The sequence below is a fragment of the Carettochelys insculpta genome, chromosome 16 (genome assembly GCF_033958435.1).
Source record: "Carettochelys insculpta isolate YL-2023 chromosome 16, ASM3395843v1, whole genome shotgun sequence".
In the NCBI taxonomy this organism is placed as follows: domain Eukaryota; kingdom Metazoa; phylum Chordata; order Testudines; family Carettochelyidae; genus Carettochelys; species Carettochelys insculpta.
Window position 1 is genome coordinate 21,772,453 of NC_134152.1, and position 23,603 is coordinate 21,796,055.

Consider the following 23,603-nt stretch of genomic DNA (forward strand, 5'->3'; position numbering starts at 1 on the left):
AATACCGCATTCGAAAAAGCACTGCTATTTCAAGTGCCATGTCTAGCCTCAGAGCTGGTGCTATGGCTGATGGCTGGGGGAGTGGGGTTGAGGGCAGGAGGGCCACCTACGTGGGCTGGTGGCTGGCAATATGGAAAGGCCCAGCAACAACTAGCCACTCTCTTCCTAGTGCAGCCATCCCCTGTGGTCACCCTGCAGTATAACTGTCCCTTTGTGCTTGTTGCCCTCAGAGGTCATTGCAGTGCATAACTGTCCCCGTAGCAGACCCCACCCTCTCCATGTTATGGAAAACAATCTAATTCCCATTTTCTTGGAACAACCAAAACCCTACTTTGCTTTAAATTAGGATAAGAGGAAGCTGAAGAAGGAGATTAAAACCTGCAGCTGTTAGATAGTTGCCAGGAGGAAAGTTCTGCCATTTAGGGGGAGTTCTTGAACAAACAGACTCATGGACAGACACACAAACTCTCTAAACTATATAGAGATAGACGATGGGGAAAGTAAATTATCACAGCCTTTACAATGCTGGAGTGTGTAGGTAAGATATACTCATACATAAATGATTGCTCATGCAATGCTAGTTGCTTTATGTAGAGCATGTGTATCTGTGTTTGTATACACAGATTAATTTTTTCACTCCTCCTTTTAAGATTCTAATTAGGCAATGTGCCTTAGTCTCAGCTGCCTTTACAGCTGACTTCACTAGCCATTCACAGCTGGCCAATAGGGGTAATTTTGCATGGGTGGCTGACTTCTTTCTTTCCATAATGTGCCTTGTTCCCACAGGTTTCGCTTCATGAGCACTGCAATATTTCATTGCTGTGTCAGTAAATCAGTCACGCTTCACAATTTTCAGTATGCATTTCATTTGCACTATATGTGTCTTTCTCATAGCTTGTGCTTTAATATGTTGGTAGAGAATAAGCAATACCTTTACTGAGAAAGAGCAAATAGCTCAATATAGACCTTATGCTGTATGAGTCCAGCCATGCAGTTTTGATTACAAGAATGTGGTAGAATTACCATTGCCGTAGGAAGCTTAGCTTTTTCATTTCTTTTTTTTTTTTCTTTTTTCACTGGAAACTGTGTAACATGAACATTTCATTGACAGTGTTTTTGCATTTAGTTTATATGTAAAGTATTTACATTGTGATATAAGTTTTTACAACTGAAAATTCTCTGAGAATAATGAAGTTTGTTTTACAGTAGAGATTGTCAAACTTACTGCTGGAAAAATGAAAAAATATTAATAATGTCTTTGCCTTGCTAATAGGGATCACAGTTCACTACCATTACTGTTAATCCTTCATGCTTACTAAGTAAAGGGCCTGACCCAAAGCACATGAAGTCAATGGAAAGATTCCCATTTGTTTCAGTGTGCTTTAGATCAGGTTCATGTGCCATTGATTGAAAATCTCCTTACATTTAAGGCTGAAAGTATCCCTGTGAAGTAGGTCACCGTACAAATGAGTAAACTAAGGCACAGAACTATGGGGACTTGCACAATGTTGTACAAGTCTGTGGATCCAGTAATAGACTCCCAGTCTCATGCTGTAACCAGAAATTCACCATTAGGAACTACGAGTTCTACATCAGAAGCAGTCAGAGGGTGCTGCAAGGGAAAAATCACTATTTTGTAGTTTTCCGGTTGAAAACATTGACCTAGGACAAAAGCTCCTGCTGTCACTGCTTTTTAATGTAATGGCCTAGTCATGGATGGCCCTTCCCCCAATGAATATAAAACACAGAGCATTTTAACTCCCAACCACACTTATCCTAGAAGGAACTTACATGGACCTGATTGTGGAATCTGTTTCTAGATCTGTAAGACTCCTTCCCCAGATCATCCAATGCCACCATATGAGCTCAAGGCACAGGGTGTAAATTAGGGTTATCCAGACACCGCGTTCTCAGCAAGATTGAGAGGGACCTGTCTAGGGCACCAGGCCAGCCCACATTCCCTTTTTCCCCTCAGTGTGGGGAGCAACAACTACGGCTGAGAGGAGTCTCCACACCCTGACATCATTCTGAAAGGTGGTCTCTGCATTTTCGTTTTTTTTCTTTTTCACATTTGCTCTTCTATTATTGTTGATTGCTGCTGTACTGCTGCTTTATCCTCAGACCCTTGCTACCATTCAGCTCTCTCTTGGCCATAGTGCTTCTCTCCCTCCTCATTGAGACCTCCCCACTTTCTAACATTTAATTCTATACTCCTCTTCCCTTGCCACACTTATAACTACTTTGCTTGTACATTATCTACAGGTTAAACCTCTCTAATCTGGAACACTCTCATCCAGAAAATTCCATAGTCTGGCATGATTTTAGTTAGCCGGATGACCATTTATCAAGGGTGTGTCGCCAAGTTTCCCATGGTCCCATATAGTTTGTGTGCAGACACCACTCCTGTCTCTCAGTGTTCTCTGCTATTGTTTAGCTATAATTTACCCCTAAATGTCTTCTTAAGAGTCCAGTAAGCAGTGGAAGCATTGGTAATGTGCTAGACAATATTGGCCTACTGTCGTCAGCAAATTCTCTTGTCCGGTACCAGTCAGGTCCCAAGGGTGCTGGACGAGAGCGGTTCAGTCTGTACCTGTTCTCCACCCAGCATCTGTTTCTTGTCTTTTTATACTGTAAGCTCTTCTGGTCAAACATTTTGTCTTCTTGTATATCAGTACAATGAAGGAGGAAAAATTCTTTCTCTATTTGCCCCCTTTGGAACTAGCTGGACAAGTTTCTCATGTATCATGAATGAAACAGCATACCGTAAGCATGCTGTTTTCGCAAATACATTGGAACTGCAATGACTGCAGGGCTAAACTGTTAAGTTGTCAGACACTGTAGATGTCAAAAAATGCTTTGGAAATCTGACCTAGAAAAATGCCTGTGTTCTACATCAACGAAGGGTCCTGTGGCACCTTATAGACTAACAGAAAAGTTTTGAGCATGAGCTTTCGTGAGCACAGACTCACTTCATCAGATGCTGGTCTTGGATTTCCAAGACCAGCATCTGATGAAGTGAGCCTGTGCTCATGAAAGCTCATGCTCAAAACTTTTCTGTTAGTCTATAAGGTGCCACAGGACCCTTCGTTGCTGTTACAGATCCAGACTAACACGGCTACCCCTCCGATACTTGTGTTCTACATGTGACTATCAGTATATATCTAGAAAATACTTGAACGAGTGAAGACTGAAATTTGTAAAACAAAGAAAGTAGTCTGGAAGTTTGGATAATACAGACAAGCATCTGAAATTTTAATAGCTTAAGCAAAATTGTCTCTGTCCCAAATTTATGTATGTCTATTAACCTTTCGTCCATTCTTATGTCTTTTACACCATATGCTTTCTTGCACAAGGACTGTCTCTTCAAATGTGTTTGTAAAGGGTTCAGTGCATAATTTGTGACTTTCTGCAGTATTATAAATATACAGTATTAATAACCATAACAGGCAATATGTTGGTGATCTCCTTTATATAGCTGTGGACACCGTGTTGGGGCACACAATCCTAGTTAAGTTCAACTTACATTTTAGTGTAACAGTCCTTAATGCTTCAAGAGTATAGCTATATGGTGCCAATAGGGCCTTTATCTAGAAACTGAGTGTACAAGGACAATCCAGTATATCTGCAAAGTGCCATTATTGCCAATAGGTGTCTGCGCACTGCTGAGACCTCTTTTCACTTGGCTTCCCAAGAAATCAGTTTGATTCTAGATTTTGTCACTTGGGTATTTTTATTCAGCATAGAGCAAAGTTAGTAGTAGTAGGCATCCTTCAGTCTGCATAGACTATGGATCGCGCCCTTTATAGTTGCAATTGAGGACTTCATTTACAGCGTCTACTGTGACTATGAAGACCCACATGAGAGTGACAGTCCTTGCTGCATCTCTTGCAGATGAGGCGGGTGTCTGGCAAGTCCTTAGTGTGCTTTCTGTGTGCTCGCTTCTCCTCTGCTAGCTCTCTGATTCTCATCTCGCCCTTCTGAAGGCCCCTGTGTAACCCCTGCCTCCATCTGCCGCGGTCGTCTGCTAGTTCTTCCCAGTTGTCCAGCTCGATGTCTACCTCTCTGAGGTCTCTCTTGCAGACATCTTTGTAGCGCAACTGGGGGCATCTGGGAGGTCTTTTGCCAGAGGCTAGCTCACCATACAGGATGTCTTTTGGAATCCTTCCATCATTCATCCTGTGGATGTGGCCAAGCCAGCGGAGCCGATGCTGCCTGAGGAGGATGTGCATGGTTGGGATTCCAGCTTGCTCGAGGACGCCGGTGTTGGTCACTCTGTCCTTCCATGATATTCCAAGGATGCTCCTGAGGCAGCGCAAGTGGAAGACGTTCAGCCTTTTTTCCTGGCGGGCGTACAGGGTCCAAGTCTCGCTGCCATAAAGGAGGGTGCTGAGGATGCAGGCTCTGTAGACTTGCATTTTGGTGTGAGTGTACAGCTTGTTGTTATTCCACACTCTCTTGCTGAGTCTGGACAGAGTTGTGGCTGCTTTTCCGATCCTCCTATTTAGCTCAGTGTCCAACAACAGGGTGTCAGTGATGGTGGACCCGAGGTAAACAAACCCATGGATGACCTCTAACATATATTTGTCAATGCTGATTGATGGGGATTCAGCAACATCCTGACCGAGTACATTTGTCTTCTTTAGGCTGATGGTAAGCCCAAAGTCCTTGCACACTTTGGAGAACTGATCCAGCAGTTTTTGAAGCTGGTCTTCTGTGTGAGGCACTACAGCAGCATCGTCTGCGAACAGCATGTCTCTGATGAGGACTTCCTGCACCTTAGTCTTAGCTTTCAGCCTTGCAAGATTAAACAGTTTCCCATCAGATCTTGTGTGCAGCAAGATGCCCTCTGTTGAAGATCCAAAGGCATGCTTCAGGAGGAGTGCGAAGAAGATCCCGAACAATGTCAGAGCAAGCACGCATCCTTGTTTGACGCCGCTTCTGATTCTGAAAGCATCCGATAATGTGCTGTCATATTGGATGGTTCCTCTCATGTCTTCGTGGAACGACTGGATCATCTTGAATAACCGTGGAGGACAGCCTATCTTGTGGAGCAGTTTGAACAGACCATCCCTGCTGACCAAGTCAAAGGCCTTGGTCAGGTCGATGAAGGCTATGTAGAATGGCTTTCTCTGCTCCCGGCACTTGTCCTGCAGCTGCCTTAGAGAGAAGACCATGTCAACGGTAGACCTCTCTGCGCGGAATCCGCACTGCGATTCGGGGTACACCCTGTCAGCAATCTTCTGGAGTCTGCCAAGGATGACGCAAGCGAACAGTTTACCAGTGACGCTTAGGAGGGAGATTCCATGGTAGTTGTTGCAGTCGCTTCTGTCTCCTATGTTCTTACACAATGTTACAATGTTAGCGTCGCGCAACCTGCGCAGCAGCCCTGGGGGCACCGATGTGACATCCAAATGACAACATCTGAGGCATACAGTTTACAACACGGCCTTGTTGGTGTTTGGAAGAAGAGCTAGAAACACGAACGACTGGTTTGAAGCTAATTCTGATGAGATGATTCCAGCCATTGAAAAGAAGCGCGCTGCACTCCTGGAGTACAAACGCTCACCGAGTCAGAGTACCCAGCAAGCACTTAGAGCGGCCAGAAGAACAGTACAGCATACAGCCAGGTGGTGTGCCAACAACCACTGGCTCCAGCTATGCAGCAGCATCCAGACCTGTGCTGACTTTGGTAATCTCAGAGGAATGTACGAGGGTATGAAGAAGGCATTAGGACCCACCCAGAACAAGATGGCACCTCTGAAATCCAAATCTGGTGAAGTCATCGCTGACAAAGCCAAACAGATGGAGCACTGTGTTGAGCACTACTCTGAGCAGTACTCACGCGAGAACGTTGTCGTTGACACAGCCCTCGATGTCGTCGAGCTCCTACCAGTAATGGACGAACTGGATCAAGAACCGACTGTGGATGAACTGAAGAGAGCCATCGACAGCATTGCAGCAGGAAAGGCCCCTGACCAGGATCGTATACCACCAGAGGTAATCAAGTGTGCCGCGGACACACTCCTGGAACCCCTCCATGAGCTACTGTGCCTGTGCTGGAAAGAGCAAAGTTACACTGAGTTGATAGACTTCAAGCTTGGGATGAGTATAGAGTATACCACATCCAAAGTCACACAGATGACCTCTTTTTTATACGTACGTTTCCAGATTACGTTGCATTTACTATACATTACATTACATGTTTTGGGGTTGACTTGGTTACTTTGTAGGAGCTGAATCCTGTACAGCATTCTCTGTACACGCACTGTCTCTGGGCAACTTACTTTTTGCCTCATCTTATGTTCCAGCTTATCTTTTCCGTTGTAAATGATTGCCTGGGTGTTCTATATCTTAGCTTACTGGGCCATTTACCTGTTTTGTCTTGGACAGTCTGTTTCCAGCCTACTGAACTATTTGAATCTCTAATTTTGTCTCCCAAGAAATGAGGTATGTTCTATGTCTTATTTTTCATGTTGAGTCAGGCCTACACACACATGCTGCAATGTACATTCATACAATTAGTGTAAGGCTGAGACCTAAATTTGGAGATTTTCAATTACAGTTAAGTAATATATTCGATCTGAGTGCAAAGAGCAATTAACAAATGCTGAATTCTACATGGTGAAAATTCTTCATGGTAATAAAAGCAAATAAAAGAAGAGAAAAAAACAGAAAGGTGAGTGTCAGATTGTAAAATGCTGAAAGAAGGGACCAAGTCTTATGTGCATACAGCAGAACACGTACGTACAGTATATGCTGATGTGTTTACCAATCACCAAACTCATCCCGCTATGCTACCATGATAATGGATGCTCCCCCCTCCTTTTGTTTAAAAAAAAAAAAAAAAAGAACAGGGTTAACATTATGAAAGACAACTTCTGGGCTCAATACAGAAATCACAGATATAAAACTGGAGGCTTTGAGAAGAACCCTTTGAAGTGCTTTTTCTAGCACAAGTGTGCTGAAATTCTTCTGGATACTGAATTACATCTGCATAGCGTTATGTAAATAGCTGATATTTCATAATCGGGATCCTTACAATCTTGATTACCCAGAAAGGAAAATGCCTCCTTCCTAAAATTAAAGATTCTTATGATGAATGCCAGCTTTATTCTGGTAAAATTTGAAAAACAATTGGTAAAATTTAGTGAAGTGTGAAAAACAGTGATACTCGCCAACACAATGTTCAGAAAGATTATTCTGTTGAAGCCATTGTGAGTGTAAATCTTTCTACAAGTGTATTAAGAGTTGGTGTTTATGTTTCATGAATACATACTTTTATTTTGGAACAAACAGAATGTATTTACTGTACATTTGATTGTCATTTCAAATATCGTTGGAGTATTACAGCTGTCTTCAGCCACAAATGACATATTCCCTCTTCTCCAGTTCCCTGTGATGGGTGGCTGCCTCTGCTCCTATTCTATTTTTGTTTGACCTGAAGCCAACTGCATATATTCCAGTGGACAGAAATGGATCTGGCATGATTTTCATTCCTTCAAGCTGGTCTGCTGAAATGATTGATCTTTCCCAGTGACTACAACACAGAAGATTAAGTCCTTTCCATTTGCTTGATATACACTGGCTTTCTCAGATTTGGTCTTGGATTGCAAACCAGATGGATCCCCATTATTTAATGCAAAAGGCAGTGAAGTGGCTAAAGCTGCTGTTACAAGTCTGTTAGAAATCTTTCTGGTTTTTGGAGATGCCATGCTGATGCAAAGGAGTCTAGTGTTTCATTGTTTTCCTGGCACACCCAGTATATTTTAAAATGTTTAGGTTGGTGTCCTCATTTGCACTGTTTAAAATAATAGAAACTGTTTCAGTTTTTCAAAAAGATAAATCCTAGAACAACAAGCAGGAATCCATCAGCAAAAACAGCACAGTCTAAATTTGTAGATGAACACATCATTACAAATGAGAGAGACAAAGTGGGTGAGGTAGTATCTCTGATGGACTCAACATGATTGGTGAGAGAGACAAGATTTCAAGCATACACCAAGCTTTTCTTCAAGGCTACATCTACACTAGCAAGTTCTTTCAAAATATTTTTTGACAGAAGGGGCTCTTTTGAAATATCCAGCACATTGTCTACACTCAAAAAGTGTTCTTTCAAAATTCAATTGAAAGAATGAGGTGCTCCTTTTGAAAGCTGTCTTCCACTCCCATTTCAGGAAGGACACCTTCTTTCCAAAGCTTTTTTCAAAAGAGCAGTCCTCATGGTGCCTGATTTTTCAATCTCTGGCCCATTCTTTCGAAATAGCAGGGGCTGTGTGAACACTCTCTTTTGAAAGAGCAGATCACTCTTTCGATCTGCTTTTTTGTGTGTGGACCATACTCTTTGGAAAGAATTTTTTCAGCAGAGATATTCAGAAGGACTTCTTTTGAAAGATTAGTGTTGTGCAAGGGTGGGAAATTCATTGTGTCACAGCTAAGTACAAGATAGGACAGATTGTTTAGCATAAGTAGTTAACACACATTTAAAGGGACTGTTCAAAGATGAAGTGGCCTGTTAATGCCTGTGCAGTGGGCAGGGAGGCAGGGGTGTTGGTGGCAGGTTCGTGGATTATACATGCATTGTTATAATAAGACATACCCCAAGTATTTCTATTCAGTCCAGAGTTTTAGTGTCCAGCAAAGCAATGAATTTAAAATCCTAGACTCAACTTTTGACAGTGTAGTTCAGGTTTCCTTTGAAAATGAAGACCCGGCAGTTAAAAGTCTTCATCAACTGGTGATATGGTATATCTGTCTTCTATCATTTTACTATGTAAGTTAATTTGAAATTGTCGGTTTTACCCACATGTTTTTTATTGTGTCAGTTCATGTGCTGGACAAGGTACAGGATATGTCATGATTGGCAGGTTTGGCATTATTGTCTACAGGTTTCAAATCTATTGTTCTGGCAGGGTCTTGCATAAAAATGTCTGCCTGGGTTCACTAGTCTGTGTACGTTGGGAAGTATGTAGAAGATCCCTGGCATGAGTGCATGTGGAAAGAGAATAAGGGTTTCTCTTGGAGTTATTTTGGGAGGGATTTGATGATATCCTTAAATTCCTGGGTAAATTGTGGTGTGGGGATTTCTTTCAGTTCTATATAATAGATGGTGTTGGAAAGTTGTTGATTGGCCTCATTAACATAGTCTCTAAGGTGCTACAGGACTGCTTGTTGAGTACTTGGGTGGCATTTCTTTTGTCTGCTGGTTTCACCATAATCTGCTGGTTGGATTTCAGGGATTATATTGCTGTCCTCTCAGCAGCAATTTGATGTTTGCTAAGGATTTCACAATCAATGTAATGATCAAGAGTATGGTTTTATTGGCTGTGGCGTGTCAGTTCAGATGACCCTTTCTTCTTATGTCTGTTGGTGAGGACTTTATAATTTTGGATGATGGCATCAACTCAAAAGCTTGTCTCTCACCAACAGACACTTATCCAGTAAAAGATACACTTTGCTCTCCTTTTCTCTCTAATGACCTGGGACCTACACAGCTACTGCAACACTCCACACAATTTATTACAAGTAACATTTTGCTCAAGTGTCTTGTTTGTTCAGCCTCATGATTTCTGTCGGGCAATAGACCTGCTAATAATGTCCAGAGAGTTATTACCATATGGTTTAATGGAAAGAACACCTTCTCCTATTGTCTCCATTTCTGATTTCCCATATGAAGATTGACATTTTCTTTCATAAAATAAAGAAAAAATCTCAGTTGATAGGACATTGAACACAACTTGTTCCTGTGTGCACTGACCATAGAGTTGAGTTCAGCTGTATACTAGTTGAAATTAAGGCCATGCGTGGGCAGCACATATCATAGGCTGAGAAAGGTTATGTCTCCCCAAGCAGCCCCATGTGGGGCCCATGCTCCACCCTGAGGCCCTCTTCTGCTTGCTGCTTCCTTCTTGGTCCCAGGCTAGGCAAGATTCTTCCCTTTTGGTAAGAGTGCTGAGGCTAGGGCCAGGTTGTCTGGCCTAGAGTTGGGTCTTGGGGTGCTGGGGGCACCCAGTGCTGAGAAGCCCACACGTGATGGGCCTGTGGTGCCCTGCACTCCAGGGCTGGGACAGCCCACCCTGTGCTTGGGGCTGGGGCCTTGGTGCTTGGCACTCCAGGGCTGGAGACACTCGGACCTGTGCCGTCTAACTAGAACTCTAGGGCTGAGGCTGCCCAAGTGGCTTGGGATGGGAGACTGGGCGAGATTTGGGTTTCATTGGGGTGAAGGGAGGAGTGAGAGGTGGGGATTTGGGTAAAAGGGGTAGGCTGGGGCAGGGGCTAACCTCTTTGAGCCCCTTGCCATCAGGTCATATTCTAACTCTGTACTTCATCAGTACAAACCCTAAGGCAAAAAGTCTTGAAAGGCAAAGAAAACATATTTATTAAATATAAATAATGCTAAACAAAGAAAAATGTATGCTGCTTGAATACGAATGTATGGCAAAAACTCTTAATATGAGATCTGCTACAGTATAGAATAGGTTTCCAAAGGAAATGATGGCAGAACCAGTCTTTTGGTCAATTGGACTACACAAAGCATTCATGGATCAACTGTAAGGAACAAACCCACCTTGGAAAGGGTATTGCCTAAGCAGTTATTTCCATCTCTTATTTCTCTGAAAAAGAAGCAATGAAATTCTGCTATATCTATGAGGATTGCTTTGGGCAAGTGTGTGTTTGATTGTTATGTCCAAATGATCACCCCCATCATCCAGAGTCATAAAATTTTGAACTTCCCAAATGAAACTTGGGCACAAAATCTGTGATTTTTTTTAAATAGGACAAGTCCTATGAGGTATTGTAGTATTGTAGGAGATTAGCTGTGTCTCATGATCACTCTCATGAGCTGTAACATACCTGCAGCCCAGTGGCTTATTTTGAAAAAAAAAGTCTGTGTAGTGAGTGTACGTGACATTTTCTTGCCTTTGAAAAAACCCAAAGAAAAAACAAGGAAATTGCTTTCAATCTGAGTTTTTCTACTAGCAGCTTGTTTATCAGTTTAAATGAGAAGTAAATGCATCAACATGCTTGATGAAATGGCTTTTGTAAAGCTGATTTGATACACCCGTGTTGGTTGTTCACTGAAACTTAAATACACTGTAAAGTGATTCTAAAAGTATTTAGGGTTGCCAGACATCCCATAAGTTGCAGGACAGTCCTGAATTTCCATGACAAGTCCCACATCCTGCATTTACACAAAAATGTCCCTGCAGGGCATTTTAGCTTAAATGTGGGACATGGGAAATTCCCCACCCCTAATCAGAACATGTAATTCAAATGGTTTTGTGGAATCAAATGTATTTGAGTAGCATCTCTACACTGCATATTAAGATTCCCTGAGTCATGTACTTACTCCATTACTGAACCCATACCCTTCAGTGTTTTTAAATGGTTAAAAAAATAGCCAAATAATAAAAATGCAGGAATGAAAAACATCTGAAGGATAATTCAAAACAATACAGTCTTAGATATAATATTTACATTATTGTGTTTGCAGAGAAGAAATAATCTGCATAATATTGTACCTGTATAAATGTTTTAAAGGGGACCATTATTTAAACAATACAGTTTTTTAAAAATAAAAAGTGTCTCAGAGATACTGAGAAACCCTTCCCTCTTGAAAAACAACAAGAAGTCCTGTGTCACCTTATAGACTAACCAATATTTTGGAGCATAAGCTTTCATGGGCAAAGACCCGCTTTGTCAGATGCATCTGTTAGTCTATAAGGTGCCACAGGACTTTTTGTTGTTTTTGAAGATACAGACTAACTTGGTTACCTCTCTGATCCTTCTCTCTTGGGCATGATTTATTGTAAAGGAGAAAGAAAAATATTTAACGGATGAACTGTTTCTTTTCTTTCAGTCCTAGACCGCCAATCCCTCTCTCTCTCTTATTATCAGAAGAGGAAGCATGCAAAATAATTCAGTCATTCTGGAGAGGTTATTGGGTAAGCATCAGTTATAATTATTTTCCATGATGTTGAATCTGTGTGACTGTGACTGTAAAGGCCCTGGGGAAAACCCTTACATAAATTTTAAGTAGCAGATACTATAAATAACTATTAAGACCCCCATGGTTCACTGACATTGGATATGCTTGTATGTAAGCTGTCTAGTGACTCAGATCTTTCCACATGAGTTATGCCAATCCACTCTGATTTGTTTTCTTTGCAAAGAGGTTACAGAGTTTTTTATTTTACAAAATATAGTCTTCCCTGGAAGCCCTCCAAGTTTTATTTCAGCCTTTAACTAGCAGATGTGAGATAAAATTTCCAAATTCTGTATTTGGGTGCGGAGAGGTGTACATAAGAGAGATAGATGATGAAAAAAATACAGTATAGAAAGCAGGAGAGAGAAACGAGGCATGGGAGGAGACAATGTATTTAGGAAAGAGAGAGGGCACAATGTAAGGAAAGGGCAAAGGAGCAGGGAAAAGTGGAAATAGACACTGAAGACAACTTAGGAAAAGATGCACCATGATCTCTTATCGGAAACAAACATGGAGTAAAATCAGAAAGGGCAAAACAAACTATAACCAATAAGGAGTGTAGTAAATAGTACTGGCTGAATTTCGTATTTGAAGGTTTTCAACAGCCTTTACTCCTTTTGTTGACATAAATATGATTTGTTAAATAAATAGAAGATTCATATTTTTCTGTTATTCTCCAGCTCTACTAGTAAGTTTTGATATTTATATACGTAAATGTATTAAATAAGAAGTTAATTGACGATGTTAAAGGCAGCAAATAGTGAATAGTGCACAAGTGGTTTATTACTTTAAATGGAAGGGAGCCTAGGTTCAGGAGGAGGAGCATGACTTGTGAGGAGTGATGGTACACTACAAATACACAAGTATCGGAGGGGTAGTCTGGATCTGTAACAGCAACGAAGGGTCCTGTGGCATGTTATAGACTAACAGAAAAATTTTGAGCATGAGGTTTCGTGAGCACAGACTCACTTCATCAGATGCTGGTCTTGGAAATCTGCAGGGCCAGGTATAAATAAGCCAGAGCAAGGGTGGGGATAACAAGGTTAGCTCAGTCAGCAAGGGTGAGGCTACTACCACCAGTTGATCTGGAGGTGTGAACACCAAGGGAGGGGAAGCTGCTTCTGTATTTAGCCAGTCATTCCCAGTCTTTGTTTAAGCCAGAGCTGAGGGCATCGAATTTGCAGATGAATTATAGCTCAGAAATTTCTCTTTGGAGTCTGGTCCTGAAATTTCTTTGCTGTAGGATAGCTACTTTTAAGTCTGCTACTGTGTGGCCTGGGAGATTGAAGTGCTCTCCTACGGGTTTTTGTATATTGCCATTTCTGATATCTGATTTGTGTGCGTTTATTCTTTTATGTAGAGACTGTCCAGTTTGTCCGATGTATATAGCAGAGGGGCATTGCTGGCGCATGATGGCATAAATAAATACACAAGTTATTCAAGCTCTTCATTAGCATACCAATTTTACAAAGCCTTAATAGGAACTATTGCTCTTAAAAAGTGCTTTCGAAAGAAGGTTAAGTAACATGGTCTCCATTTCATGATGGGGAAAAAAAAGGAACAGAGAATATATATGTATAATCTATAATGAGTTTATAGGCAAGGATGGTAGCACTGCCTATTACTAAAATTTCCTGATACTTCCCATTGTAACAATCTGTTTTTCAGTTACTAATGACTTTGCTAAACTTTTACTATTTGGGCTGCAATCTTCCAAACAGTTTGACCATTTTCAAGGGGGCTAGGGAAACATACATTATTTTGCTAGTGTGAAATAATTCTGGCAGACTTTTCTTTGAAAATCTCTAGCTACCCATACTTCAGAGCAACATTTGAAATTTGGCAGAGTATCAAGGGTGTGCTATTTGCGTTCTCAGAAAAAATATGCCCAAATATGAACAAACCAGACTTTTTCTTTGAAAAATCATCATTTGCACGGGATCAATAGAGACTCTAAATTTTAGCATCTAATTTCTCTGAGGATTCTGTCTGCAATAAGGCATGTGCCAGCCCAGGACCGAGCAGCACGTGGAGTTGCATCTCTGCAGACTGTGTAATTTGTGGGCCTAAGCACATGACCTAGACTGGAAGCCTGTCTCTCCCATGCTCTCAGTGACTCCTGTGCTGGGCCCAAATAGAGTGAGGGAGGAAATTGCCTAGCTCAATAGTGTTTGTTAAGTAGACTGGCAGAATGTTCCAACCCCCTCTCAGCAAGGTCTGTGTTGTGGATGACAATCTACTACTCATACCATTTACTCCACTAGCTCAAATACAGAAGTCAGAGATCTAAAAGCTCCAACCTTGTTGATCACTCAGTTGGATGTCAGTATGATGCATGTGTTAAAAAGTTAGTATTTGTACTGTAAAATCAAGCACTCAATAGTTAGGAAATACCAAAATTAAGGTTATCGTTGCAACCCAACTTCAATGCACATGCATAATGGTACGATCTTTAATTACATACTATTTTTTTCACAAGGTGTTTGCTTCATTCATTGCCAAAATTTGTTAGAACTCCCAATGACATCAGTGATGACAGTCAAAACTCCCATCGAGTTCTGCAGGATTAGTCTGTCACCCGAGTTTTGATTCCATTCTAGTAACTGAATAATTTCCCCAGGACTAACCATTTCCACACTATATTAGACCCAAAGTGAAGCAACTCAACCAGGCAGGTAAGCAGCATAGAGAGGCAATCTCCAGGGACATTGAATCCATATGTCCTGCTTTACCATTTGTAGCTTCATCAACACATTACAGATTCAGGTGACTTTGGTAGAAAGAATTGACACAGATGTCAGCAAATGTGTAAATTAATCTGTAGCATTTTTCAAATATTCTAGAGAGAGTGCTTAATTTGTTGTTCCAGTTTACACTGAACATACCTTGACAACTATTCCATGTGATAATGTACCTCAAGGAAGTGATACTGAAGTTTCTTTATTTAAATCTAAACATAAAATGAGAGCCGAGAAAACAGTATAACCATGACATGACACTTCATTTTATTTATCTCGAGTGAGTTTTCTTATGGTAGGTGTAAATAACCTCTGGATTTAAAACCTGCTTTGCTTCACTGCACAGGGAGTTAGACTTGTGTTTCTGTAAATACGGGGTGTTCTCTAAATAACAATCAATATAGAAACTCTCTGTGCTGCTTTTAAACACAAGTCAGTATATGACAGTACATAAAAGAATCTTCCATTATCATAAGCATGGAGAAATGCTCAGAGTATTTGTTTTTGGTTAGTATAACCCTATGCTATTTTATACTGTATGTTTTTCTGAGTTTTCTTTTCTTAGTATCTGTCTTTGATTCCTACAGTAATTAACACTGACAATAACACTACAGGCATTCTCACAGTAAAATATTGCAAATATTACTTTAACTTTGTAACTTTAACATAATTTTTGTATGTTGAATTAATACCACAATGTTGCTCAGATAACCAGGTGTTTGGGTGCCGAGATTATAAAAAGCAATGTGTTTGCAATTTATGTTAATGTTTAATTTTAAAAGAGTACTGTCTGTTGTGCTACATTAATCCGTTAGAGAAGAAGAATCTTAAGGAGCAATCAATTGCAATGATTAATTCTATCAAACATGCAAAATACAGCTTGAACCTCTCTCATCTGACCTGAGCAGTGCTAGACAAGAGAATTTGCTGGACCACGGGAGGTCAATATTATCTGGCACATTACCAACACTCCCAATGCTTACTGGGCTCTTAGAAAGCATTTAGGGGTAAATTATAGCTGAGTAACAGGACAGAACATTGAGAGCCAGGACTGGTGACGGTAAACAAATTTTATGGGACCGTGGGAAACTTGGCCACACCCATAATAAGTGGTTGTCTGGCTAACTAAAATCATGCCAGAGTACAGATATTCCCAGAAGAGAGTTCCAGATTCGAGAGGTTCAACCTGTATTTTAGTTTGTGGGGTGAATTAGGAAGCAGAGTTTTGTTGTTGAAGGGGTACGAGCTGAAGTTAAAAAGGTTATTAGACTGCCTGTTCTGTTGGTGAGAGGGACAAGCTTTTGAGCTAACATAGGGTGAACTGTTAATAACAAGTATATCTAGGGTGATATATTTTTATATATGCTTGCAAATAAACAGAATGTTAAATGAGGATTACTCACACTCTGTAAGGAAAACAGAAACAAAATATCATGGGAAATTGTTAATCTATGCGTTCAGAGGGCATGAAGTTTTAAAATTAGTTGATATATGTTAGCCTTGATTTACTCTGTTCATAACTGTATCTTTGTAAAAGCTTCCTCCCACCCAAGAATATATTTTCTTAGATCATTGTTTGGAAAACTCTTTTTTGAATTTCAACAAGATACAAGTCTTTTCAAAGCAGTGATTTTAAACTTTTCATATATTGTTCATTGAACTTAATTTTATAATTCATACAATCTGTGATTTGGAAATGTGCTGTTATTATGGTGCCCACTGTATGGTGATGTTGACTATATGAAAAAAAAGTTGTGCCTTCATGTATCAGATCATATGCTGCACTGTGAAAGAGGAAGGTCATAACTTCCACTGGACCTCTCCAGTTACATTTTCAAGGACATGAAATCACACACCACATACACTGAAGGGTAGGAAGGAAAATATTTTGGATGCACTGATGGATTTCACAAGAAGTAACCACCTAAGAAATTTAACAAAGTGAAAGATAGAAATTTCCACGTTTAACAAGAACATTTCATAATGTCTGGGTATAAATATAAGTCTTTATATTTCTTTATTTTTGAAACTACATCATGTCATATGGAACAAACTACAGCATAAACTGTTATACTTATTAAATCAGCTTTCCTCAAATAGATCTTTTGTGTATCTCTTCTACTGTTCTTTTATATACATTGTCAAATATATGGAGGTACATATCGATGCAGAGGGTGAAATGCACTCTGTTGCATAATTAACTGATCTTTTCTAATATATTCATGATGCTTTCCTTGTTTTTATCACATATGCCTGAGTGAATTTATGCAGTGCGAAAAGCTCAGGCAGATCAACAGCAACACATCATCCAGTAAAAAAGGCTCTGTACCCAGAGCTGCAGAACAGAATTTTAATAGTGAAGCACAATCTAGGAATAAGACATAAGGAACCAGTGTGTTCACCTCCACCTTGAGCCAGTTTCAGAAGTATGTGGTTGTAATGTTGGAAGTTGTTAATGACTTCTATCAAGTGAGTCTTTAATCCAAAAATAATCTCATTCTGGTTGTTCTCAGCACCCTCCTTCCAGGTTAAATGGAAAGTGAACCTGTGTTCAGTGAGCAGGAAGCAGAAGAAGCTGCTATGTGAGGCAAAGGACTGTGTGGTGAGAGCCAAGCAAACACTGATCCAGTTAGATTTACAGGGCTTTTCCTGACTGAAAATCAGGGACTAAGTATTTGGATTTGCAGGCTGGGAGTCAGAGGCAGAAAAAGTCAGAAGAAAGTAAGAGAAGCAGTTCATAGAATCATAGAATCATAGAAGAGTAGGACTGGAAGGGACCTCGAGAGGCCATCGAGTCCAGCCCCCTGCCCTCGTGGCAGGACCAAGCACTTTCTAGACCATCCCTGAAAGCCATCTATCTAACCTCTTCTTAAATATCTCCAGTGATGGAGATTCTACCACCTCCCTTGGCAATTCGTTCCAGTGTTTGATCACCCTGACAGTTAGGAACTTTTTCCTAATGTCCAACCTGAACCTCCCCTGCTGCAATTTCAGTCCATTGCCTCTTGTTCTATCCTCAGAGGCAAGGAAGAACAAGTTGCCTCCCCCTGCCTTATGACACCCTTTTAGATACCTGAAAACTGCTATCATGTCCCCCTTCAACCTTCTCTTTTCTAAACTAAACAAGCCCAATTCTTTCAGCCTTTCTTCATAGGTCATGTTCTCTAGACCTTTGATCATTCTCGTTGCTCTCCTCTGGACCCTCTCCAATTTCTCCACATCCTTCCTGAACTGTGGTGCCCAGAACTGGACACAATAATACTCCAGCTGAGGCCTAACCAACGCAGAGTAGAGCGGGAGAATGACTTCTCGTGTCTTGTTCACGACACACCTGTTAATGCATCCTAGAATCATGTTTGCCTTTTTCGCAACAGCATCACACTGTTGACTCATATTTAGCTTGTGGTCCACTATATAACCCCTAGATCCCTTTCTGCTGTACTCGTTCCTAGGCAGTCCTTTCCCATTCTGTATGTGTGACACTGATTGTTCCTTCCTAAGTGGAGCACTTTGCATTTGTCCTTATTAAACTTCATCCTGTTTACCTCAGCTCATTTCTCCAGTTTATCCAGATCCTTTTGAATTATGACCCTATCCTCCAAAGAAGTTGCAACCCCTCCCAGCTTGGTATCATCAGCAGACTTAATAAGTGTACTTTCTATGTCAATATCTAAATCGTCAATGAAGATATTGAACAGAACTGGTCCTAAAACAGACCCCTGCGGAACCCCACTAGTTATACTTTTCCAGCCGGATTGAAAACCATTAATAACTACTCTCTGGGTACGGTTATCCAGCCAGTTGTTCACCCACCTTATAGTAGCACCATCTAAGTTGTATTTGCATAGTTTATTGATAAGTATATTATGTGAGACCGTGTCAAATGCTTTACTGAAGTCTAGGTATACCACATCCACCGCTTCTCCCTTATCCACAAGACTCGTTATTCTATCAAAGAAAGCTATTAGATTGGTTTGACATGATCTGTTTTTAACAAAACCATGCTGGCTGTTCCCTATCACCTCACCACCTTCCAACTGCTTGCAGATGATTTCTTTAATTACCTGCTCCATTATCTTTCCTGGCACAGAAGTTAAGCTGACTGGCCTGTAGTTTCCCAGGTTATTCTTGTTCCCCTTTTTATAAATGGGTACTATATTTGCCCTTTTCCAGTCTTCTGGAATCTCTCCCATCTCCCACGATTTACCAAAAATGACTGCTAAAGGCTCAGATACCTCTTCTATCAGCTCCTTGAGGATTCTAGGATGCATTTCATCAGGCCCTGGTGATTTGCAGACATCTAATTTCTCTAAGTAAATTTTAATTTGTTCTATTCTTATTTCAACTTCTAAACCTACCCCTTTTTCACTAGCATTCGCTACGTCAGGCATTCCTTCAGATTTCTCAGTGAAGACCGAAACAAAGAAATCATTAAACATCTCTGCCATTTCCAAATTCCCTGTTACTGTTCCACCCTCCTCACTGACCAATGGCCCTACCCTCTCCTTAGTCTTCCTCTTGTTACCAATATATTTGTAAAAAGCCTTCTTGTTTCCCTTTATGCTTGTAGCTAGTTTGAGCTCATTTTGTGCCTTAGCCTTCCTAATCTTGCTCCTGCATGCTCGTGGTGTTTGCCTATATTCATCCTTTGTAATTTGTCCTAGTTTCCATTTCTTATACAATTCCTTTTTTATTTTGAGATCATGCAAGATCTCCTGGTTAAGCCAAGGCAGTCTTTTGCCATGTTTTCTATCTTTCCTACACAGCAGGATAGCTTGCTTTTGGGCCCTTAATAATGTCCCTTTGAAAAACTGCCAACTCTCCTCAGCCATTTTTCCCTTCAGTTTAGCTTCCCATGGGACGTTACCTACCAGCTGTCTGAGTTTACCAAAATCTGCCTTCCTGAAATCCATTATCTCTATTGTACTGTTTTCCCTTCTACCCTTCCTTAGAATTGTGAACTCTATGATTTCATGATCACTTTCACCCAAGCATCCTTCCACTTTCAAATTCTCAATAATTTCCTCCCTATTTGTTAAAATTAAATCTAGAACAGCTTCCCCTCTGGTAGCTTTTTCAACCTTTTGGAATAAAAAGTTGTCTGCAATGCAATGCAAGAATTTATTGGACATTCTGTCCCCTGCTGTATTAGTTTCCCAACATATACCTGGATAGTTGAAGTCCCCCATCACCACCAAATTCTGGGCCCTGGGTGATTTTGTTAGCTGTTTGAAGAAAGCCTCATCCACCTCTTCCACCTCTTGTGAGCATGACCCTGCCTGGAAGCAGAGACACAGAGGTTCTTGGGAACAGAGATCACTAGAGAGGCAGATTTGGGCATTTCCAAGCAAACAAAGTTTCTGGGGCTGGTTGTTGATACTCTGTTCAGGGAAATAGGGCTTTGTGCATTCATTGTAAATAAACAAAATTACACTAAAGCAGGGGTCAGCAACCCCCGTCATGGGCATCCAGAGTGGCACGCAAGCTGATTTTCATCAGCGTGTGAGGTGGGAGCAGAGAGCTTGCTCAATGCCATGCAGACGAGAGCTTGCTCAAAGCCAGACCTCCTGTGGATTAACGAAAGACCAGCTAATGCTACCAACCACCACCTAAATGGTAAAGCTCTGCATCTTCATTTACTTATTACAGCAACTGTTGTAAATAAGACTTTTAGTGACATTAAAAAGTATCACCAGCTCTCAGACTGTACATAGAGGTCACAAGTCAAAATTTGGCACTCCGCCTGAGAAAGGTTGCTGACCTCAGCACTAAAGACAGTACCTGACATAGGCTGCATCTGCACTATGAGATAAAATTGATTTTAAGTCGGTTAGCCTGATTTTTCCCAATGCCTGTCCTTACTGTAAATTCTGTTAGCCCTATTTATGGACCACTAAAATCGACATAAATCATAGTAACCCAAAGGGTGTAGCATTCTATTCAAATTTAAGAATCTGAATGAAGGGTAGCGAGGATGCAGCATGTCTTTAAATCAAATTCATTAACCTCCACAGATGTCCCGTATATGCCCCACAATGCACCACAGTTCTCCACTCTGGCCTCTTACATCTCCTCTGCTCTCAGTTGCATAGGAATTAGGCAACAGGACTGTTACAATTTGGCACCTGCAAGCCCATGGCTATCGGGTAATGAGAGACGGAAAAATCTTCTTTTTCTATTCTAGAAGCGCAGCTGTGGGGTCTGTGCTTCTATGCATACCCCTGCTAGCTGCTTTTTTTTCCTGTGCTGCCTGGTGCTAGCCGCTGGCCCCCCATACCCTGTGTCAGCCAGGCTGTCGGTGGGTGTCATGCTTGTCTGGTAATATGAGAAACTTCTTTTCAGCCCTTTACATGTTGTCCTGACCCCCATGTTCCCTCCCTTCCCTCCCGCCGGAGGTGCCACACATACTGGAACCTTCCTACACTCAGCCGCATCACGTGGCTTGACCCCAAACCAATAAAAGGATGTGCTGCACAAGGTGCCAGGCAGATTGCACGCGGTGAAGGTCACGATTTTCAGGGGCTGGCTGTAGCTGGGGCTCTTTTAGCTGACCAGGGGACATCTCCCTCCGCAGTCATGATTTTGAGGGTCTGGCCAGGTGAAAAGCACCTCTCCATGGCCCCTGCAGCTCCACCACACACCGCCAGGGGAGGGGTGCATGTCCTCTGGCTGGGACAGGCCCAGATTCATCTGCCTCTGTGCTCCCCAGCCAGAGTGAGGAGTGCAGCAAACTCTGCAGTTTCCCCTCATTCTCAGATGAAGGGGAACAGCCCTCAGTGTTCCTCTGGAATTGAAAGGGAGGGTGGAACTTCAGGCTCCTTGCTGTCCCTATAGGGTGCGTGGGATTGGGAGGCTCAGGTCTGGAGCAGTTCTGAATGGAGGGCCGGGGATGCATCCCCAGCCAACCATTTTCACTGGCCTGGTGAGTCTGTCTCTTTTCTGTATGGTTTTATGAGAAGCACTCCCACTTCAAGTACATCCCTTTTTTCCGGCACAAGCAAACCTTAAACTTGATTTGTTACGATAAGACAAAGTTGTGTATAGAATTTGGTGGTTCTAGCTTTTACCATTTCAGAGGATTTCTTGAACAGACGGACGGACAAATGATACTCTCTCAAATACATAGTAGATTAGAGCTAGGAATGCCAAGCTGTTTGTATGTACTGGAATTCTGTGTTCTTCCCAGTTAAGGGTCTAAAGTGATTGACAGAATGCGTATTGTCTGCATTTCAAAACAATTGGATAATGCATCAAGCATTAGATTGCTCCGTGAAGTCAGAGAACATAACATACAGAGGAGGACTGTTAATGGAGTAATGTTAATGATCTTGACTCCCACTCATTTTTGAATTTGCCCTGAGTCTTATAAAAGAAAACTTATGTATGTTTTGCTTCATGCAGCATTCTGGAAATGCACATACATGAAAGCTCTTCTCATAAAAATATAAATGGTGTGAATTGAGTTGGAAACCATTTTTACTTAAACCCGGGTTTCTGAATCTCCAGCTGGTGACCACCATTCTTCTGAAAAGTGACATCATTTGTGATAGCAACAATATTGGAACCTCAATCAGAATGCAAAGCAGTCTGTTCTATGTAATCTGTATCTTAGTAGCTTAGTATATCTGAAGTCTCAGTTTTAACATATCTAGACTCCATCACACCATAGACAGAAAATCCAAGGATGATGGACCTATTGCATCATTCTTTTAATGTAGAATTGAGTTTTATACAGTTTGTTTTATGTTGGTCTTCTGAAAGATATGAAAAATGGCCCCTGTCCATGCTACATTAGTCATTATACACCTCAGGACATTTTTTAATGAGTAGATATTTCTCTAATGTCTTTGTTTAAAATTGGTCTTACCTTCTCCCTGTTATTCAGTGTGCTGTGTCTCAGTTGGCGTCTAACCCAGGCTTGAATGCATTTCTTTGTTGCTATATGTAGAAGTGATCAAAAAAGTTACTGTACTGAGAGTATTAGATGAGGCAGTATTGTATTATGTCTATAATTTGTGAAATGTCTTGTGATTCCTTAGGAAAACAGGAATTAGGCAAATATGAAATGCCATTATTTATTATGTGGGTGCGTCTACACTGGCCGGCTACTTCGAAGTGGCCGGCACAACGTCGAAATAGCACATGTCGCGTCTACATGCACCGTGTGCTATTTCAACATTCAAATCGACGTTAAGTGGCGAGACGTCAAAATCACTATTCCCATCCGAAGATGGGAATAGGGCCCTACTTCGACATTGAACGTTGAAGTAGGGTATGTGTAGACAATCCACGTCCCGCTACTTTGAAATAGTGGGGTCTGCCATGGCGGCAATCAGCTGTTAGGCGGAGACATGCTGTCCAGCCCTTGTGGGGCTCTATGATCTCTGCGCCCAGCGGTTCTTAAAGCTGCACGGACCCAGAAACCCCATAGCAGGAAGCTGACACCGTGCAGGCAGCAGCCGTGCCATGAGGTGCCCCTGCACAGGCCAGACGGACACCATGGCAGCGAGCCAGCCTCCCGAGGACCCCCAGAGCTCCCCCTCCAGCCATCCCAGGGCTCCCAGGCCTCCAGCCGGCGGGGTAGGAAGCGGGGCCCCTCCTGGACTGACTCTGAGCTCTGTGACCTGTTGGGGCTCTGGGGTGAGGAGGAGGTGCTGCATATCATGGGGAGCAAGCGTCGGAATGCAGAGGCATTCGCCCGGCTGGACGAGGGCCTGGCTGCCCGTGGTCACCCTGCCTGTACTCCTGACCATGTCAGCAGTAAGTTCAAGGAGTTGCGGCAGGGTTATGCCCGGGCCCAGGACTCGGCCAGCCGGTCTGGGGCTGCCCCCGCTGCTTGCCCCTATTACCGGGAGCTCAGGGCTATCCTGGGCCCCCGGGGC

The 23,603-nt window shown here is 41.8% G+C and overlaps 1 protein-coding gene across 2 annotated transcripts in view; it reads left to right on the forward strand.

The window, feature by feature from the left end:
- IQCK (IQ motif containing K) overlaps window positions 1–23,603 on the forward strand; it is a 101,788-nt gene that overhangs the window by 38,163 nt on the left and 40,022 nt on the right. For both annotated transcript variants that reach the window (XM_075010670.1, XM_075010671.1), the window contains exon 7: window positions 11,858–11,942. In XM_075010670.1, coding sequence (XP_074866771.1) covers window positions 11,858–11,942 — 85 coding nt within the window. The remainder of the gene's footprint in view (window positions 1–11,857; window positions 11,943–23,603) is intronic.